The sequence below is a fragment of the Sturnus vulgaris genome, chromosome 16 (assembly GCF_052056855.1).
Source record: "Sturnus vulgaris isolate bStuVul1 chromosome 16, bStuVul1.hap1, whole genome shotgun sequence".
NCBI lineage: Eukaryota > Metazoa > Chordata > Aves > Passeriformes > Sturnidae > Sturnus > Sturnus vulgaris.
Window position 1 is genome coordinate 9,104,838 of NC_142258.1, and position 21,476 is coordinate 9,126,313.

Genomic DNA, 21,476 nt, shown 5'->3' on the forward strand with positions numbered 1-21,476 from the left:
AATATTAATTTACAGAACACAAATGTCATCAAGCACAAAACAGCTCAGAAATAGGACATAAAGTCTAACATCAAACACTTCTCTGAAGTAGGAATACTTGGCCATCCTCCCACTGCTTTATTAAAAAAAGTAAAGAAAAGAAAAGAAAAAGGGGGGGGGGGGGAAATATTGAGGTTGCACAGTCCAGAAGTCAGAAAATACCAAATTTATGGTTGCTGCCACAACCCTGACGTTTAAAAAAATTTATTCCCTTTTCTAACCCACACAATGCATGAGCCAGAAGTCTGCTGGAAAAATTAGGTTATGATCATACACTCATCTTGGAGGCAAGTGTAACAGACAGACAAAAGCTCGTGAACTGGGGATGTTCTGGCAGGTTTGAAGGGAGCCTGCTGCAGTGTGTGATACTGGAATTCTTTTGCATTCAGCTGACTGCTCTGACATGCTGCTGAAATTTTTCAGGAAGCATAAGTGAAAGTAAGAAATTGCAATTTTTGAAAGTTTTAACTATTATACCTGAATTAAATAGGATGATTTTATTTTTACTCAGTTCCTTACTTCAAAAGATCATGAAATTAAGGTTCCTGATAGTTTTTCTTGGTAAATTTTTACTCATTTAATAACACTAATGTTTTACTCTTTTGTATTTACTATGGGTAGAGAGGTTGAAGAAGTGTTGCTCTGCTTGTGTGTGTGTGTGAGAGGGGAGTGAGAAAAGATGGGATTTCAGGTCTTAACTCATGCAGAAGATTCTGGATGGAACAAGGAAAAGAAGATTAAGTTATTTTACAAGTTAAGGTTACAATTTGAATAGGCTGGTAAAATTGAAATAACGAAGACAATTTCTAATAGCTTAGCTGTATAAATGCTAATAAATCAGTGCACATTAAAACACTGAGTACACACACAGGCAATTGCTGCAGAGTGAGCACCCCGTGCAAGTGCAGAGCCATGGCTGAGCAGCAGCAGCTTTAATTTATTCAGAGTTAGAGACATAACAGCAGCTACTTGTTGATCATGCACTATCATGTTTTAATGGCACACTTAAAATATTTAAAGTGCCATCAGCTTGATGTGTCCTTGAGGAGGGTTCTGACTTCAACATTATATTTCAAAATCTTTATTTTGTTATGGAGTGTTAGTGTACAGAAAGCTTACTGTGGATCCTTCTGCTTGTGTTGTTTATTTGTATGATGCTCTAACACTTCCTGGATTATTCAATTTTCCTTATCCATAGAGCAATTGTTTATTTCACAGATAAGATGATGGATTGTGGTTCCTTGTGCTAGCATTTAATGCCCAGAAATGTCATTATTTCACTTCTGGTTTTTCTACAAGATTTGGATTTTTTTTTTTTAGGGTTGCATAAAATCTGCTAAGTTACTGTAGAATACTTCCTATGCTGAATTAATGAAGTGCAAGCTCCCTCTAATGACCTACTGAAACGTTTCTTGCTAATGTCATTAGCTCTTAAGGTGTAATGTGGGTATTATGGAATGGGCAGATAAATGATCATCTACTTTCTCCCTGGCCTAAGACATAAGAATGTTCTGGAAAAAAATCGAGCATGAAGAAATTTAGGTTGGCTGATTTCAAATGATCTGAGAACTCTGCTGAACCCTGCAGTCCTGCAAGGGTGGGATTTATCTGCAGATTACCAAGGCCAGACTGGAATCATGGTATCTGCAGCACTGACTGATACATTTGGTTGACATAATAAAATCTTTTCTATTTTGTCCACTACTAGAGTTTGTCAGACTCCATATAGCCCATAGGAAAATTTAAATTTTTGTTAAACGGGCAAAAACTTCTGTAATTGTAGAAAATATTAAGAAATATACAGGTAATTCTGTGAACTAAGTGTAAAGGGGAAAAACATTGTCCAATGGCTTTGCTTGCTCGAAGAAATCAAGTAATACCCGTTCTGTTACTGTGTTTTCAGTAAAAGCATATAAAATTTACTGGGATCTGCGTTGAATACTTGCAGAACAGAGTTGGCTGATTTATTATTTCATTTAAATGTTGGGAGGGATGGTTTAATAGAAATGTCCTTGTAGCACTCATAAAATTATTGATTAACATGTGTGAAATTGTTAATGAAATTGTTTGAGCTGACACTTTTCTGTATGGTATTTGGCTCTTCTGGTACCATGTTGAACCTAACCCGAAGGAAATCTTTAAAAATTCTAAAATTCTGTCAGTTGTTTGTTTTTGTTTGTTTCTTTGTTTTTTAATTTTTATTCTTGATTTAATGACAGAAAGTATTTTTAAGGTATTTGTAAAAAATAGAAAGGATTTTATAGGAAATGACAAGGTTCAGAATTCTTATCATCTTTAGGGCTGAACTTGAGAAGCAATGCCATGAGGAAACAATGACATTATTTCTACTCCCATCTCCCTGTAGCAGTTATTTCCTGTGTCAGGATTTATAGGCAGGAGAAGAAGCAATTTGGAGGAGCTGAACAAGTAACAGTGTATCTCATTAATAGGCATGTGGTGAAAAGGTGCATTCTGCCCTACATCTGTAAAAACAAAACAGCTGCAACCACAGGCACACGTGTAAACATTTGTATTAAAGCCAGATGCAGACTAATTTGATTTGATCAATACTTCTGATGTGGTGTTAAATAACACTGCTTTTGAACGATTGCTCAAATTAGTGATGAGATTAAGAGCATTTTTATGTGCTTTGCTGAATAGCAAATGGTGTTGGCAGCATCTTAAGTGCTGCCTGTGTACATGACTTCTAGATCTGAAATGAGCAAAAAATGTACACAGACATTAATCCTTTTTGTTCCTTCTTCTCAGATGAACTTCGTCAAGCTATCGTGGCCATGATGAATAGAAAGGATGAACTGGAGGAGCAGAATAGGTAGTTTACTTTTTTTAGTCAAGAGAGACTTTAATTACCAAAAAAAAAATCTGTTTTCTATTACAAGCTGTCCTTTCTGTAAAGCTGTACGTAATATTTATGTAACCTTTTTGATGTATATATTATTTTTTCTGTGAAAGGTTAATTTAATAATTCACTATTTAGATGTTGATACTGTAGAATAGTGTTTTGAGGGCAACTTTTTACTTTTAGTTTGAAGCGGGTAACTCTTTGTACCTTGGGAGCTTTGCACTTGTATTTTTTTCAAAACCAAACCTTATAGCCAGAAGAATCTGAAGCTCTCTTAAGATAGCTTTTCAAATGAGCAAAAGTTTCTCCTGATGCAAATATTCAGAAAATTTCTGTTTTTTCCCTTCTGGTGAAGAAGTGATGTAGGATGGCTGACAATGTAATGCTGAAAGTGACTTTCATTTCTGACTGTGTTTATGTTCACTTGGGGAAAAATGATGATGTACATGTAGAAATTACCAGTTGATTATATAAAATGCCATCAAACATAGTTTATATTTATCTAGTTTATTGAAATACATAGTTAGATAAATGCAAATCCAAATGTATTCAATGCTTTAGTAGGGCTATTTTGGTAATTCATGTTTTCCTATAGGTATTTTGGATTTCTTAATGCTGAGCCTACCAACAGATCCTGTCTTCCTTCCTCCTGTTCTTCCCACTCCCATAATTGCAAGTTATTGCCTCATTCAGCTTTGTGGGTTTTTTTGGCAGAAGGACCAGGATGCTTTGGGTTTTACCATTATGCATCATGCTGACCTTTGCTATCTCATCAAGGGTTTTTACACAGAGGTCTGTGGCAGGGCACTTGGCAGAGACAAGAGCCCTGCCTGTCTTGCTATAAATATATTGCTTATAGATTATTCCCAAGATGTTTGGACTTGCACTGAAGTACTGAAAACAGCTTACAAGCTTTTTTTAAAAAACAAATTCTTTCTGCATGCTGGTACACTAGATCCCATAATAGGTTGTGCTTTGGACAAGATAGTAATACAGATTAATAGTAAGCATTTGCAACTGCTTTTTTCTTGTAGCTTTTCATATCTTTGTATAATCAGATAAATTTATTAAACTGAATAATGAAATTTTAGGATGACATCAGTGGTATCATTCAAGCAACCTCCTCTGTGATTCTTAGAGTATGTACACAGATTTACCAGGTCATTAATTACCAGGTAGAGTGTGCAGTGTTCTAAAGAGAGGCTGTTGCCTTCTTGCAGATCCCTGCGAAATCTGCTCGATGCAGAGATGGAGCATTCTGCAGCACTGAGGCAGGAGATGGAGAACTGCAGAAGGAAGGTGGCAGAGCAGGAAGAGCGACATTCCACCAAAGTCCAAGCCTTGGCACGGTAAGAAGTGCTGAAAGTGTCTTAAAAAGTAACTGCAGGGTAACAAGGGAAGTTTGTATACAAGGGAAATAATTTTCAAGTGGCTAAGTTTGCACAACTGAAGTGATTTAGGACTAAAAATCCTATTGTAAGCAATAGCTGTTGCTAAACTTTATCAACAAGCCAGTACCGAGTTCTGAAGCAGTGCAGCTGTTTTCCCACAGCTCCAGGAGGGTCAGCTGGGACAGATTTTCTCAGGACCATTTGCAGTCAGGTTTTGAATATCTGCACAAATGGAGACTCCCCAGCCCTTTGGGCAGCACTGTTGGCTATGACTTGTTGGCAGTGCTGTTCCTAGCAGGGTCCAGGCTGCTCTTGGCTTGCTTTAGGGGGTGTTGAAGGCTTGTGCTCACCTGCCTGTCCCCCAGGGCTCCCAGATCCTCCTCCACAGAGGTGTTTTCCAGCCCTCCAGCATTGCCTGGGTGTCCCAAGCTATTGCTCCTCAAATGCAGGACTCTGCATTTACCCTTGTTGAACTTCAGACATTTTGTGAGTCCAATTCTCCAGCCTGTCCCTGTCCCCCTGGATGGCAGCACAGCCACACAGTGTCTGTGCTCCTCAGTTTTGTGATGTCTGTGACCTTGCTGAGGGTGTGCTCTGGCACAGCATCCAGGTGATGTTAAGGTGTTAAACAGCATTGGGCACCAGTATTGAGTTGCCTCCATCTTGACTTTGTGCTACAGTGATATTAAGAGAATTTTAACCCTCTCCTTGTCTAAATGGGATTCAACTTAAGAGAGACTTTTGAAGGTAAATGCTGCTGTAATAATGTGATTTGCTTCTTAAAATTCAAAATAAGCTCTAGAGTAACTGTAATGTGTAAGACATTGGGGGTGATTCACGTGTATAGTAAACAACAAACAATCCAAGAGTTAAGTAATCTGCCTTACTCAGAGAGAAGTGTTTGTTTTCTGCATGCACAGCCAGTGTGTGTTTAGTGTCAATCACAAAGTACCACAGCTGAGATTGCTTTAAGCCTTTTATTGCCCATTTTAAAACGATAAATAAAAAGCTTTCTTAAAAATATTAAGGACACTACTAATTCTGCTTTTGATGACACATCAAACCAAACTACTTGCTTTGAGGGAGGGAGAGATATGAATAAGTGGGTTTGACATTCATGTGCTGTAAGGCAATAGAGACAATGCAAATACTTCATCATTTAATATTCATGTTTCAGGTTATAGGAGTTGTATATTCATATTTCTTTGACTCACTTCCCCCACGATTTTAGAATTTGCAGTGACATATGGGTGAATCAGATATTTGTCATGCACATACTTCTTTAGAGAATAGAGAGGGAGCTTTTATAATCAGACCTGAAAAGATGCTCACTTAGACTAAGGAGGTGTTTTTAAACAAGTCTGTGTAATTCCTCTTATTGCTATATGGGTGTGTTGTGTTGATTGCTCTTCTGAAAGTCAGTTTGCCCTGTCATGTGATAAAAACATTGTTGGGAGCTGCTGAGGCATGATAAATTCATGTGTCACCAGTTACTTTGGACTTGTGAGGCATTTCTTTAATGATTCATTGCAACTCATTTTCTAACATCCAAACATAACAAATTTTGCACGTCGTTTCTTTGGAATATAGGTTTCTCTTCTAAATTTTTTGTTGGTCCACTTTGTATGCTGTAGGTGATGCTGCTGCAATAATAAGAGTTGTAAATTTTTAAAATAAATAGTGTTTTAAACCAAGAAGTTGAGCAAGCTGAATAATCTAAAGGATTTGAAGTAACAAAAAGTTTGGAATTGCTTTGTGAGTGCTGCATAATATACTAGGTGAGTAAGAGGAAACTAAGTTTCAGATATTTTGAACCAGTGGAATCTCAATGTTTCCTTGAAATCAACTGATCACATGACCAGAGTAGAAAATTTTCCTCAGTTGTAACGTTTAGAATATTTTAAGGCAAGGGAAATCATTCAGTAACAATCTGACTGTTGTGATTTGATGAATGAATATTTTTCAGATTATGAGAGCTGATATTTATGTGTGTCCCCAAAGCTCTTTTGAAGAATTTGACATAAATAGCTTCCTAAAGGCTTTGAGAACACAAATTTCAGTGACACATCAGTCAGTGCTGAAATGATGGCTTCTGGAAATGTGCAATTATTCAGCTGTTCTTCTGGACTCTCCCAAGAGTCTCTGGCCTCCCAGACAAAGGGTTGGGTTACTGAGAGACATTTTCCTCAGGTTCCCAGTTTCTCTTTGAAAAATGGGAGAAGTCTTAGGTCAGCTTAGTTTCAAGTAATGGTAATCCCATTGTTCCATGTGAAATACTTGAATAGCTCTTTCCTAACAGTTGCTATATTGTTCCAAAAGGGGCACTCTTGGGTTCAATCTATTTGCTAGTCTGATAGAATACACTCAGTAGTCCCTTTAGTATAATGTTGTCAGCTGTTTTTTAATTGTATTTTTAATTTTTTTTTTGGTTCTTTTGTTTTTGTTTTTTTTCCCTCATCAATGAACCCTTCTCAAATTGCATGGACATACTGTGCCAGTGGCTTCATGGCAATACTAAAGTTTTTAAATTGAGATTCCTTTTTTCTCTGTGGAATACTATTACATCCCTTTGCAAGGCAAAGGAATTTATTGAAGTTGACTGTGAAATTGGATAATCTCAGATTGCATATTCTTAAACTATATTCAGCAATGTTGGAGGAAAGCATATTACAAAAGACAGTCTTTGTAGCAAGAAAAGCAGATAGAGAAGATGAAAATGCACTGTGTGGGGAAATGGGGGATGAGAATTTTGTTCTACTTTCTTACACTTCTACACACCTCCTGTTTACTGTAGATTCTGTAACCTAATATGCCTCCCTAGCTACTGTCTGTATTGCTTAAACCACATTGCTGTTGGATTTGGCACTTTCCATTATTGTGTTTTACAACACTTCTTTCACAGCCATAGCCCTTCAGTGATGGGTGAAATGTTTGGTACATCTTTAAATGATTCCATCACTTCCCTTAAGCAGCTTCTTAGAGAGAGGAAAAAATATCTCTTGTCCCTGCTTGTGAAAACTAATTTGAATATTCCTACATTAAATGACTTTTCCTTCCTGCTTAGTTAGTTGGTGACATGTCACAAGTCATCAGTAGCTCCCATACATGAGAAAAAGTACTGGAAGTGGAAGTCAGCCCATTTAGTAAGGGACAAAGGAGCTTCCTAGAAGAAGCAGGAGAAAGAAGTGGATGAGGAAGAATATTTGACAGCAGGGCATCAGTGAGGGCAGGAGGAGGAGAGGCAGCTGTAGCATGAGGAGGAGGAAGGGGAAGAACTAAACGAGGTGAAAATCACCCAGGCTCCATCTCTGAGTGAGCCCCCAGCCAGGGAAGAGGTTTCAGTGCTGGCCCTGCTTCAGCTGCAGCCCCAGCCATGACAAACAGTTGTGTTTAGCACATTATTCCTTGTTACAGTTCTTTTTCTGGAGATTGGTTTTATTCTATAATCTCATCATATTGTATATGCACTTCAACTTCTACAAGTAACAGTTCTCATCTTCCTTATTTAATTGTATTTGAAGCAATTAACTGTGATCTTGCATCTGCTAATAGTAGAATCATTCAGGTTAGAAAGCATCTCTGAAAGTTCTCTAGCTCAGCCTCTGCTTTACATTCTACATATTGTTGCAGGACATTGTTTATTTCAATTAATTCTTAATTCCTGCAGGTTCTTTTATTGTTTGGATATTTGGTACCTTTACAGTGTTTTCTAAAAACCTTAAATTTTTTATCAAAACATAGACATCTGTTGGATTCCTGTAATTTGTTTGTTTGTTTGGTTTTGTTTTATTTCATTTTTCCCAATGGTGAATTTAGGAACGAGACACTTTTCTGCAGCAAGCTTCACAGAAAGCACTTGCTAGAATCTGATGTTTGTGCCAAAAATTAATTACATTCAGGCCACTATACTTGAGATACGTGAGAAATTACTCTTTTTAAAATTATTTTCTTACCATGCTCATTTTACAGAATTTAGAGAATTTCTATATAGTTTTCAAGAAGCAGATGTGTGTTGGAGTTTTGTTTGGGTTTCTTTCTTTCTTTTTTTTCTATTAATGTATAAGAAAATAAATCCTATAAGGCCTCTTTGTCTGCAACAAAAACTGTATTCTCTATGTTCATTCACTGGATGCAAAACAGGCAAATATGTGCTTCCAAACACAAGCTTGTTTTATGCTGCTAAAAAAAATTTACCATTCTGACTGAAGTTTTGATTTTCTTTCAGTCAGGGCTTCCTTAAATGCTAATTTTAAAATAATAAAATAGAGAGGAAATGTCATTGTTTTTGATTCAAAATTAGGCAGGGAATTGAAGGTATTTGACAACTTACATTTATGATATAATTGATCATTCCTATATATGTGCTGTAAAGCCTAATCAACAACACTCACTAGACCTGTGCTATTTGAGCTAAAAGAGTAATTTGTGGAAATACTACATTGTCATCCTCTATAATTGTCATTTTCTCTTATATCAGCTCATATTACCATCTGTCTTTGATCTTATTAAATTGAAGAAATGATCAGGCAGGGAAATTTGGTATAATTGAGGTTTTGGAGAAGGATGTGCTTTTAGTGGTGCAGTTCTGCCTTTGTTTTCCTGGCTATTTCAGCCTGATTTTTTTTCTTTTTTCTTTTTTCTTTTTTTTTCATTTTTCCTCTCTTGCCCCTTCAACTTGTACTTACAGTCTCATTGCTCATTCTTCAACAGTAAATGTGCAACTATTTGGAGCACTTTAAAGATGCTGAAAATATTGTGCTGACCTCTGGGCTCATAACAGGTGAACAGTTCTGCTTCAGGTTAGGTGTTGTAGTTTGGGTACATTGCAGAAGTACAGCAGGGCCTGCATATAAAAGCATTTAACATCCTTCAGTTTGCAAATCTGACCCTTAACTCCTGGACAGAAATTTATCTGATAGAAATGTATCTGATAAAATACCTTTTGAAGTCATTAAAGACTTTTCAGTGAGTGCTTACTAATTTTCTTTAACAATATGCTCTGATTAAAAGAACTATATAAATACATATAATTGCATAAATAAATCATAAATACATCAGGATGGGCCCTCTTTGAAATCCAGGTAAATAGTAGTAATGAGAGAGAGATGTCAAAGAATGAGAAGTAAGAACCTGATAAAGACACATATTAGAAAATTGTGATTGGGCCATAGTATCCTGCTTTGAATTTCAGTCTTGTATCAAAAACTTTGAATTAAAGTATTTTTCAACTTCGTCTGTGCTGTATCAACTTTAAGTCAATTTTAAGACAAAGTAATAAAAATGGATTTTTAAAAATGCTGTCACAAAACTGACAGAAGGCACTGAGTCTATTCTCATATGTAGAAATGAGGTGATACAGAGTTATTTCATGAGAGTCCTTAATACTCACTGTATTTTAACTTTACACAGTTATTTTCATGCAGACATTCTTACAATTCTGGTAAGAAACCTTTTTGTTTGGTTGTCACAGAATTTTTTTTCATTAATGAATTATTTAGGTTTGTTTTAATATAGTATATAGGATGAAACTGTGTTTCTTATGCTTTTTCCCTTAACCTGAATATCAGTGTCTATCTCTGGTGGAAAAACTGATTTGTTCTTTGTAGTCTCAGAAATGAAAAATATCATCAAATGCATAAAATCATCAAGGACTCTTAAAATTCGACTGCCAAGCAATCAATAGCTTCTCAATTATTTAGCAACCTCCTGCTAAAATGCTGAATAAAATTGAGGTTACAAAGTTCAGCAAGCTGACTTGAAATGCATAGGGATGGGAATATAATGCCCATCAAGGCTTCTTCCAGGAGCAGTATAGCATTGCTTACAGCAGCAGTCTGTTGTGTGTATATATATATATATTTATATATATATATAATGTATGTATATTTGATGTGTGTGTATATCTAGTATAAGGACCATCAAACGTACTTGTGTGTTTTTTTGAGTATTTCTAACTCTTAAATAAATTCACATTAATAAAATGCCATTTTTTGGGCGTGTATCATCTGTTTACAGCTTTCTGTGCTGTGTTCCATGTCCAGGTTCCATAGTTCCTGGAGCATGGCCTTGGCCAGCCCAAATTCCCTCCTGTCTCTAAAGGTTCTGGGGTTCTCTGTGTGTTGTGCTGCATTTGTGGCTCCTACATATTTCTACCTCCATATTTTCTTAAAGAAGAATAAAAGTTGTTTGAATTCACAGTCTGGAAACACATTTTTGTTATGTTTCTTCAGTATAAACATTTCTGTTGTACTTGATTAACCGAATGGGCTTAGACAGATAATTGAATTTTCACACTTTGTTTAAAATCAATCAGTAGCAGCTCTTTTTATTTCCCCCCAAGAATAAACTGGGGTGCTTAATGTTGTTAAGTGGAGCCATGGTAGTACCTGTTTGAATACCTGTACACTCCAAAGTGACATGGGCACATGTACTGAAATATGACAGCTGCAGGGATTGCCCACATTCCCTGTCTTATGGTTTGCATTTAGGAATGGTTTATGGAAACTTGAGCCTTGAATATTGTTGCTGAAGTGCTGCCCTTTGCTTACAATACTAAAGCCTGTTTCTAAAGCTGAATTATTATTTGTTTGCAATTAGGTGCAAACTATTAAAATAGTGATATCACTTTACATTGGCCATTCTGAATTTCCTTGTGTAACATCCCATCCTTGTGGATTTAGATAGACTGTGTAGTTTTTTTGCCATCAGTATACCTTAGTACAGAAAATCTAAACTAAACAATGATTGAAAAGTTTTTGATTATGAGATAATCTGTTTCACTGATGTGTTTATGTGGTCCTGGAAAAGTAATTTTCCTGCTACTCTGCTTTTGATGTATTATTTAATGTGTAAGTATTTTTTTTCCCTTGCATCATGGAGACAAAGCTTAGGTAAAACTCATTTTTACAGAGAGTGTGTTTCCATTGAAATGGACTTTTCATCTATTTTGAGAAAACAATAATATTTCTCTATTTTGTTTTTTTTTTTTCAATAGAGAAAATGAGGTGCTAAAAGTACAGCTTAAGAAATATGTAGGAGCTGTCCAGATGCTCAGAAGAGAAGGTCAAACAGTGGAAGGTAAGGATAAAATGAAGAGGGGAAAAGAATCCAGGGTTTGTCTCTCTGTGTGCTGCCATTGAGGGAGTAATAGCTCCCAAATATGAAAATAACATATTTGATATATTTTCCTTTTTAGAAAAATACTGATGTAGATTTTTTACTCATTTTTACAGAGCATTTTCTGGTAGATGAGATGGTCTTACTTTTTTTTCAATAAGAAATTTTCCAGAAAAAGCTGTCAGATGAAAATTTAACTTAAATAAAAATCTGTGAATTAATGTGATATTGGAATATAAAAATAAATGTAATATCTCTAGATTATACTGTTATTTTAGAAATTAGTCTTTGCAGACTGTTTGAAATGGACTCTGTACTGAGTAGTAATGAGCAGATTTTATATCTGAAAGAAAATGAGTCAAGTTATCAGCAGTATCACCTGTTTGTCTTCTGTGGTGTGTGATAGAAGCTCCATGAGGGTCTGAATTGATGTCTCAATTCTGAATCCTCTCCTGGTGGGACCTGGATTTCCTTTGCTTGCAGAAGGTGTTCAGAGAGCTGAGAGGGGTTTTCAGAAATTGGCACCATCTGTCTAGTTTTTTAAAATTGGGAATATTTTGGTTGTATAAGTGGCTGTATGAATGAATACTACTGTTCTTAAGGGTTAGCCACTGTACTTATCTGGAGTTTCAAAGCTTCATTCATCCCTAAAAGGATATTTGTTAGTGAGAACACATATTTTTACTTCTGACTTTGCTGGAGTATAGTGATTCATATTAAGAATTATTCACAAAAACCATGGCTTAGGCTTCCTGTAATAGCAGAAATTATCCTTCATTAGGTAGTGACAGTTTCCATGATGAGGATAATTATAGGAAAAGAAAAAAAAAATATTCCTAGGCTAGCTATATTCCACCATGTTAAAATTATGCAGATTAGTGTGTGATAAGAATAGAAACTGAGTAGGATGGTCAGATTTTATAGATGAAAAAGGGGGATGGAACAGTACCAACATTTCTAAAAATGAACACATGTATGCTTTATGCTGGAAAGATATTTAATCAATCCACAGTAATTTTCTATAATATTTATCACTAGTGACCAGAATAAATTTCAGCTGCATGCAATATATGTAATAATTTTTTCTTACGTTCTAACTTCACGTGTTGAATTTTTATAAAAGTAAATTTTTTTCCTTAGCTGCCATTGAAAATTTAGGTGAAATTTTAGTAGCACTGGGGTCCCTGAATCAAAGTACGTAAGCATGTAAATAATCCCTGAGAACTAGCTGCAAAAAATGAGTGAAACAAAAGTTTTTTCTTTTACCAGATTTATAGAAACTATTGCACCCATGGTTTGTATACATAATGAGTAATTTTAATTATAATTAATCTTCTGAATGGGATGAAAACAAAAGTCTTAAATGCATTGTAGATTTTAGAATACAGATTTTCTGCGACTCTGTTTTGAAAGAGTCAGAATAAATTTGGCTTCTGCTGTTATTTTTATCACTATAAATAATGAAGACTCTACATGTTTGCTGCAATAATCAGATCAAATGCTATTGAATATGGCTTTTAAATAGTTTCCTAAAATAATAAATGAAACTCAGCTTGATACTTTGCCTTGTGGAGACTTAAAAAGGCCAAAATCTCCACTCAGCAAATGTGATTATAAATAAATTACCCAAAAGTCAGAACTATCAGCTTTCAAAATGAGTGATCACTGCTGTAGCCTGAGCAGTTGGATATTGGTATTTAAATATTTAATAAATGAGCATCTTGATTTCTCAGCCATCAGCAGGAGTTGGCTCTGTACCATGTATTTAAACCTGCTTAGACAGAATATTTATATAAAAATGCTGATCTTAGAAGTTTGGCTGAAGAACTTGAAGCAACATTTACCAGAAAAAAAAGTTAAAATAGCTTTCAAATTCACTTAAATAATAATAAACTTCTAAATTCTTCCTCAAACCAAAAATCATTCCCTAGGCCCAAGAATATTTAGGCAGATAAATTATGGTCTCTCCTATCTACCTTATAGTGGTTGTATATAGAGTTCAGATTTTGAAGAATGGTGAAAGCATTTGTTCAACTTCTATTAGGGCTTTAGTTTCATGTGTCAACTTGTTTTCTTAGAAATTCATGAGCTATAAGGAAAAGTTGAATTGGATTTTGTGTAACTTGGAGGAGATTTACTTAGAATAGGCCTTAAAGGGCTCTTCAAATACCTAAATGATAGCTGGGAACAGGAGTAGAATAATCTGGAGTTTTCATTCACTGCACATAAAAGAAGTAGTAATGGGCTGGCATGGCAGGTGAAGGAAGTTTGATTAGCTATCAGGAAAACCTTTGTGAGAAGAATACTTCAATTTAAATAGGGTGTGCAGGGAAGGATGATGTCTCCCTTCTTGGAAGTTTTTAGGAAGAAATTAGATAATTAACAGTCAGGAATGGTATAACTCCAGCTGATTCTGCATGATGCAAAATCATGAAATACTGGATGAAGTGTGGAATGTTCATTCTCAGCCCTATTTTCTGTAATTTCTGTGATAAGTAAACAGTCTGTGCAAGTAATATGAAATGATATTTTGGAAGCCCAGTAAAAAAAAAAGGCTTAAAAGAGAAGGAGTAAGCTGAGTTTTAGAAGACTTGGGGCAGGAATTGCAGGTACTACATACATTAGACAGTTGTAGTCACAGAACTGCCAAATGCTTTTGCTTTATATTTTTTTCTGCTAAGACTCCAATCTAGATATTTCTTACCAAAAATGGTCCCTGCAGAATCTTTATTTTAGTACTTGTAATAGTGTTTAGTATTATGGTCTGTTCCAATATTTTTAGTAACTGATTCTTATAGAGCCATTTTTTCTAAACAGGATGTCCTGGATGCTTATGGAATTGAACTTTTTAATTTGAGATATCTCTTTGTTATAGTTCTGCCAAACATTTGGGGCACTGATGGTGAATTTACAATTCCAGAACAAAAGCAAGTAGAAAACAATGAGGAACTGGCCAACTCTTATGAAAGGAAATTGATTGAGGTAAAGTTTGTACTGCACAGATTTTATTGAATTGTAATTGTAACACAAGATTTGAAGCTAAAATAGTTTCTTTGCTTAATTGTGATTTTATTTCCTCAGGAATGTAAAAGATAAATCTGATATTTTTCTTCAAACATACAAAATCTCAGATAATTAAAAGTACTTTTCCTAACAAGGATATGCTTTTATACACTGTTTTAAATGGAAGGTTTTAATAAATGAACAAGTTCCTTCGTGTTTTAACTGCTGGTGGTGAAGTTGAAACAATCACAGGCAAAAGATTTGAGGTTTTGTGTAAGTTACAGTACACAATTACAGGCATAGCTGTGCTGACAGTTGAACTCTATTTAATATGAGGTCATAGTGAATCTGTAGCTTTTTCTGTGTTTTCATGCTGGTTTCTGATTGCAAACCATGTTTCATTTTTGTATTGCTTATTGAATACTGCAGTAAGGAAATGGCTGATAGAAGCTACTACTTCTGTTGATATGACCATATTAGAAAAAGTTCCTAAGGCAAGATTTACTTTCAAGATTAATGTAAAATTCATTAAAGGGGAAAAAAAAAAAGAGAGATTAGTGTTTCATCCTAAATTTGAATAAAATAATTTTTAAGACAAAAGTAATGAATTTTAGTATCTAATAACCCATATCTGCTATAAAGTATTAAAAGAACACTTTTCTAAAAAGTAAAACAATTCTCTATGTCTTTCTCTTGCCCTAAATACCCTGAAATTGGAGGCCCACATTAACTGATTAACATGAAGATGACTAAAAATGCAGGTCATGGATCAAAGAGCTTCATACAGTTCCTCTAAAACATTCATGCTTGGTTATCCTTTTCTCATAGGACCATGTGAAACTCTCTCCCTAATGTTTACCTTGGTTGAGGAGTTCTGACTCCTTTGTTCTGTACTATCTAGAGAATATCTTAATTAAGAGCACAGGTAAAGCCTCCCTTTGCTGTGGAGCCTCCTCAGTTGTACCAGGTTTGTTCTGTGCTCAGGAGTTTGCTGCTGACACTTCTGAGTTTGTGGCACTGTCAGTGGTGACACAGCTCTGGATATACCCACAGGAAAAGCTTTTTTGCCAGTGATATTGGGAAGAGGGGGACTGCATTTCTTTCACTTATTAATCTCCAACAGCATCTTCATGTACTCCAAACAGGATATTAGCCCTGTGACAACCCTTCTTTAAGGCTCTGAGCATGGCAAGCAGTATTTGTCTCAGTAAACACTGGCAGGACTGGACACAACTGACAAAGACTGGGAATTATTGCAAACATGAGTAAGAATTTCATTAAATGTGCACAGTTCCCAGTTTATTTTGGGATGAAAGCTTCAGCTTATTTTTCACTTGTTTGTTTTGATGGAACCTGACTTATGCTTATCTTGTGTAGTGAGAGTAAAAAAACCAACCAAGCAAAAATCCACACAACAAAACAAAACCAGGCTCTCCTGGTTTAGGGCAAATTTTGGGAGGAAACTTCTGAAGTGGTCTTTTCTAGAAAGCAAATTCAAGCGGCCCCCTCCCCCAGCCAGTTCGGGAGGCAAACCTCCTTCGAGAAAAAACCTGTTCATTTAACAAGCAAAGTATTCACAAGCATAAAAAATGAATAATATTAACCAATGGAACCTCTCGTTGTTCTGAAGAGATGGCAAGTTCAGAGTGTCCTTTTCATTGCGTGTGGCTCAGCTTGCTCAGTCTCTATCAGTCCCTCCAGTCCAGAACATGCTGTGTCCTGGGCCCTGCTGGGCCACAGGTGTGAGCTCCTGGTGTTCTTGTGGTCAGAGCAGGTTTGGACAGTTCCAAGAAAAAGAAAAGCCACAATCCAGGGAACTTCTCTGCCTCAGCCAGCTCAAACTAACTAAGAGCAAAGGAGAGCTCTGTCCCCCTGTCCATCCGTGCTGCAGACAGCACAGTCTGTGAGAAGGATGCAGGGGAGCAAGGGAGATTCTGGAAACAGATTCTGCTCTTCTTCTGCCCCCTGGGCTCTCCCAGCCAGCCTTAATATCACAACTTCATATCCAGCACAGACAGAACACAACTGGGGACACAACATCCTGCAGGCACCCTGGGACACGAGCCCAGAGCAGCTCCATGCCAACCCTATTCCTAAGGGGTCTTGCAGTGTGTCTTGGATCAAATTGTTTGCAGATGGAAATACTGGGAATAGAAAAGGGAAGTTTTGAAACAGAAAGCAAAATTTGTGCATTTTATGACTATCAGTAGATTTTTTTGGAACCATTTCTGCCATTTTGAGTTTTACTCTTTTTCACTTGTAGTAAAATGGAGTTGTTAATAGGATGCCTGCCCTGTTTTGCAGCCCTTTGACCTTGTTTCTTTTGAGAAAAAGATGTACAGGAACATTGACTTTTGAAAAGGCAATCTTCTCATAGGAAAAATATACCCATGGTTCCACTAAGAGCAAAAAGAAGCAACTTACAGTTTTGTCTAGAGTTCCTTGGGAAACACATTGTCTTGTATTTTGTGACTATTGGGGAAAAAATGCCTATGTGTGACAAAAAGTCATTAATTCAGATTTGGCTTGTGCAAAAACTTCTATGAAGTCTTAGTTGCAAACAATATTAAAAAAAACTTAGGTTCCACTAAAACACTGTAAGAAAATTACTAATTTTTTATTATTTCAAGTTTTTATTGATTTTATTTTTATTGTTGCATTGCTGTTAAATGTCTTTTTCTCTATCTAGAAGTGTGTCCTTCCAAGATAGATTGTATTATTAGATGCTTAGTGAAACATTTCTGTTTTAAGTTAACTGCTTGGTCCTTTGCTGTGAAACATGAAGTGATGTTTTCTTTGTCATTTCTCTGGAGTCTGCTCTCAAGTGTGGCCATGCTGGGCAGTGTCACTGCAGTGCTCTCAGGCACTTGGGTTTGCTTTTGAAAACTCCAGAGTTCTCTTGGTATGGAGCCTCAAGTGTTTACTTTAGCCTCACTTCACCTTCATGAGAAGGATTTGGGTACTTTAAACTTTTTTCACATATAGGAAGGAGCAAATCTAAATGATCCTCTGTGAAAGGGAAACTTAGCTTATTTATAGTTTATTTTTATGCTTCAAGCATATTGTTATAAAGAAAAACAACTGCAAAGATGATTGAAGTCCCAGCAGGGAAATTTATTTCTTAAGCTTCGTTGTGGATTGAGTAAAGGAAGATGTGATGATATAAAATGTAACTGAAAAGATATAATTTTAAGGAGTCTTCTTTATTGTTGTAGAAGATTTTGATGCAGGAAAAATTAAAGAAACTTAAATTATTATTGTTCTTTATTGCTCCTTTTGATTTGCTGTGATTGTAATGCATTTTTCTTTGACAAGGAAAAGTATTGAAGTTAACTGCTAATAAGTGATACCTACCAGTTGTCCTTTTGATAATATAGAACAAGTGATTTGGTGTTTTATTTGCTGTTAAATTTCCTTTTTATTATTTAACTTTGCTAGTAACACTTATGATTTTTTGCATTACTTGTATTTTGAGAGAGTTGTTGAATTTGCATATTAATTGAGTCTGCAAGTAGAAAGTTATTTCAAGGACATCTGAATTAGAGGGGGAGAAGACAGTCACATATCAGTCTGGATTTTGTTCTTCTGATAGACAGGCACTGAAAAAATCAAATATTATTTCAAATATGTAAACTAATGAGCTTTGTATCCACTCATAAATTTTGATATTGCTTTTGATAACCAGCAGCTTTTCTCTGTGAATTTGCAACTAGTTGTGTGCTGTATCTCTGTACCTGAAATGCAAGGAAGTTCTGCCTTCCAGCTCAGGCTCTGTGGAATTAACGGTGACCTGTTAAAATTAACCTGGTATTCTTAAATGTTACACCACCCATTTTAAATTGGAATTAGTGGTTAAGCCAGTATGGAAAATTATTTATCTAGAGTTAATAGTATTATATTAGTGTTTTCTCTAGTATCTCATTGGCATTTGGCTCTTTTTTGCATATATGTGATAGTGATGAATACTGGGTTTGAAGGATTCCCTCTAATATAAAAAGAAATTGGAAAAGAAAGCTTGAAGTTAACCTTGAGAAAATTATTTTTATTTTTGATTTATAATTAACGATGTCAATCCTGGCATGTCATATTGAAGCTGTTTTTTCCTGTTGGCTTTGATTCTGTGAAGGACACAGGTTTGTGTGTAACAAAGCACAAAATTAAAAGCAGGCACTAAATTAAATTGAATTCAACTGCTTTATTTTGGGGAACTTCCCTGGGGAAGAAGGAGAAGGCAGAGTAACTCAAGAAAAGGAAATCATGAAATTCACAGATAGTAATGAACTGCTTCCAGAAGAGAAACTATGAACTCTGGAGAGATTCGGCCAGTAGTGCAAGTCCCTGTGCTGTTGTTGATGCCTGGATTGAAATTCCTGTTGTTCAGCTGTGCTTTTGTGCAGTTTCCCTGCTGCCTCTGCTGTTCCCCGGCCCTGGATGGGGGTGTGAGGAGGAGGAGGAGTTCCAGGAGTTGCTGTAAGTGAGGAACAGGTTTAACCGTGCTGCTGGGACAGCCACTGAAAGGGGCCCAGCAGGACCCACCGAGTTCTTCTGACTGCTGGCACTTTCCATCCTGCTCATTCCCCCAGCCCCTGGCACTCTCAGAACATCCTGCATCTCTTGACTTAAAATGCAGAGCACGAGCACAGCCACACTGGGTGTCCAGAGAGGCCACTCTGTTTACCTAGGACAGCAACCTGTGCCACAGCCTGACTCTGGTATTTCGACTCCTCTGACCTCTCACAGATTCCCTTGGAGTGATTGACTTCTAGCTCCAGTCCTGTTAAAACTCCAACTAAGAGTGAAGAATACATCACTTATGAATTATTGACAAAATTTAATGCAGTTTGTGCATTTTGCAGTATTCCCAGTTCAAAATATTGTGATTAGTTTATATCTGTTGAGTGCTATGTTCATCAAAGAATTAAGCCCAGAACAGAAGTCACTGAGTGTTTTATCAGATTCAGCTGTCATATGATTTCGAGTGATAGGAATAAAATTTGACATGAAGTTGTATTTTGTCCTATTCAATATCAAAACTACATTTCAAGGTATGAGTCAAAATTATAGCAATGTCTGTTCTTAATGATCAGTTCAAGCTAATGCAGTAGCAATACTTGGAGAGTATGGTGAAAATAAATTGATACAGAAGTAAGAATTTGCATCGTGGGATTTTTTTTTTTTCCAATTCAGAACACAGTTATCCTTTGGCTTTGCTTTTCAGGTGGCTGAAATGCACGGGGAGCTGATTGAATTCAATGAGAGGCTGCACCGTGCTCTGATGGCCAAGGAAGCTCTGGTGTTCCAGATGAGACAAGAGCTAATTGATCTGAGAGGGCCGGTGAGTGTTTGGTGCACTGTAGATTATCCCTCTGCAACAGGCTCACATGTGCTACTCATGATGAAATATCTATTGGCTTGTAAGAAATAACAGAGCTGTGAAGAATTGGCTTTGCACAATTCCTTCCCTCTTAACTATTCTAGATTGTGCTTTACATTTTACATTATCCTTTTAAAGGAAAGAAGAAAGGTTTTTATGTTTATTCTACCTATAAAGTAAGGTAAAAAACTATTTTTATTTCTATTCTAAATGCTCTTGCAGTCTGGTTTTCTAACAACTGCTGCTTCCATTGATTCTGCAGGTGTTAGTCCATCGTTACATCGTTATGAACTGTTGTGCTCATATAATGTTTTGTAAGAGCACAGCTGAAATAAAATGCTCACGTGTCCTTCCCTTAATGGAATATTGGTTGTAAAAGAAAGTAATCAGTAGGTTTTATGTGCTTTGTATTTCCCCCTAAGTTGCTTGTACACACAAAGTACTTTGTTTTAGCATCCTTTGCTCATAAAGCCCTAATAATGATGCAATTTCCTGTGTTTTCTATATCTTTCAAAATTACATGCTTCTACAAATCCCAACTTGTTTTTTACAAAACTGTAGCAAATTCTAACATAAAGGACTCACAAGGGTGATATGTTCACAATCCTCTTGCAGAATTTTGTTTTTCTTTTATTGCTTGTCAGTAATAGTTTTTATTGGCATTTATAAAATTGAATGTTGAATTGTAATTTCCTTGTAATATTATGCTTTCTTAATTGAAAACATAATAGCCACTGTGTGGAAATTATTTCTGTTTTCTAAATATAGGTCCCTGGAGATTTGAGTCAAACATCTGAAGATCAGAGTTTATCAGATTTTGAAATGTAAGTTTCATAATTCACAAATTTTTCTCTTCGTACCGTCTCTGTGTATGTATTATGAACAGATTCAATAATTTGCTTTTCCTATATTATTTCCAATAACTGCATTCTTAGCTGTGGTGTTCTATTATTAAAAAGTATGGAGAGCTGCACAGTCCATGCCCCAGTGTAATTAATAATGCTGAACTCAGGGAGTTTAGACTTGGGAAGATTCCCTTGGAGTGATTTTTAAGAGTGCCCTAGGTCTTGGTATTCTGCCAAAGCACCAAGAAATTACTGGGTTTAGTGCTTTGGGTTTGATGGGTGCTGGTTGCTGTTCATCATGTAATGGAATTCCTTATTTTCACAGATTCACTCTTAATCAATGCTTACAAAAAACCCCAAACTCCCCACAAACAACCCACCCCAGATCATCTTAGAGTGTTGTGGTTTGGAATTTTGCCTTTAGTAGTCAAACTAATGAATCTTGCTTTTGTGGATGAGGGGTTGAAAATGTAGATGATGTGTTTGAATCATAGAAATTTGGAGATGGATGACAGAGTGGATAGAAATGGCTTCTGCATAATTGTACACTGCTCTTTTGTTATTTAATGAACTTTACCTAAGGTTTGTGGCTGAAAATACTGAATTTGTTGAATTTTTGCTTCATGTGTATAATTAAATGTTGTCAAATGCATGCTGTGAAAAAAAAACCCAAACCCCAGAAGACCTGCAGAGGGAATTGTTTCAGTTGGGTTAATTTTAGGGAGCTTTTGTAGATTCAAAACATAAAAAGTTCAGTCAGAACTCCAATCTTTCTGTTACTTCATTTGAAATTCTTTGTTGATCACTTTGATTATTACCTAGATCATTGCATGTAGTTGCTTTGC

General features: G+C 36.0%; 1 protein-coding gene across 11 annotated transcripts in view; it reads left to right on the forward strand.

Annotated features, from left to right (window-relative positions):
• The window catches only part of SNX29 (sorting nexin 29), a 109,155-nt gene that overhangs the window by 21,752 nt on the left and 65,927 nt on the right, over positions 1–21,476 (forward strand). For all 11 annotated transcript variants that reach the window (XR_015807234.1, XM_088174430.1, XM_088174426.1 and 8 more), the window contains 6 exons: positions 2,809–2,872; positions 4,123–4,251; positions 11,288–11,370; positions 14,285–14,391; positions 19,631–19,747; positions 20,555–20,610. Coding sequence is in view for 10 of the 11 variants with exons in the window: in XM_088174430.1 (XP_088030556.1) it covers positions 2,809–2,872; positions 4,123–4,251; positions 11,288–11,370; positions 14,285–14,391; positions 19,631–19,747; positions 20,555–20,610 (556 nt within the window). In the remaining variant the exon portion in view is untranslated. The remainder of the gene's footprint in view (positions 1–2,808; positions 2,873–4,122; positions 4,252–11,287; positions 11,371–14,284; positions 14,392–19,630; positions 19,748–20,554; positions 20,611–21,476) is intronic.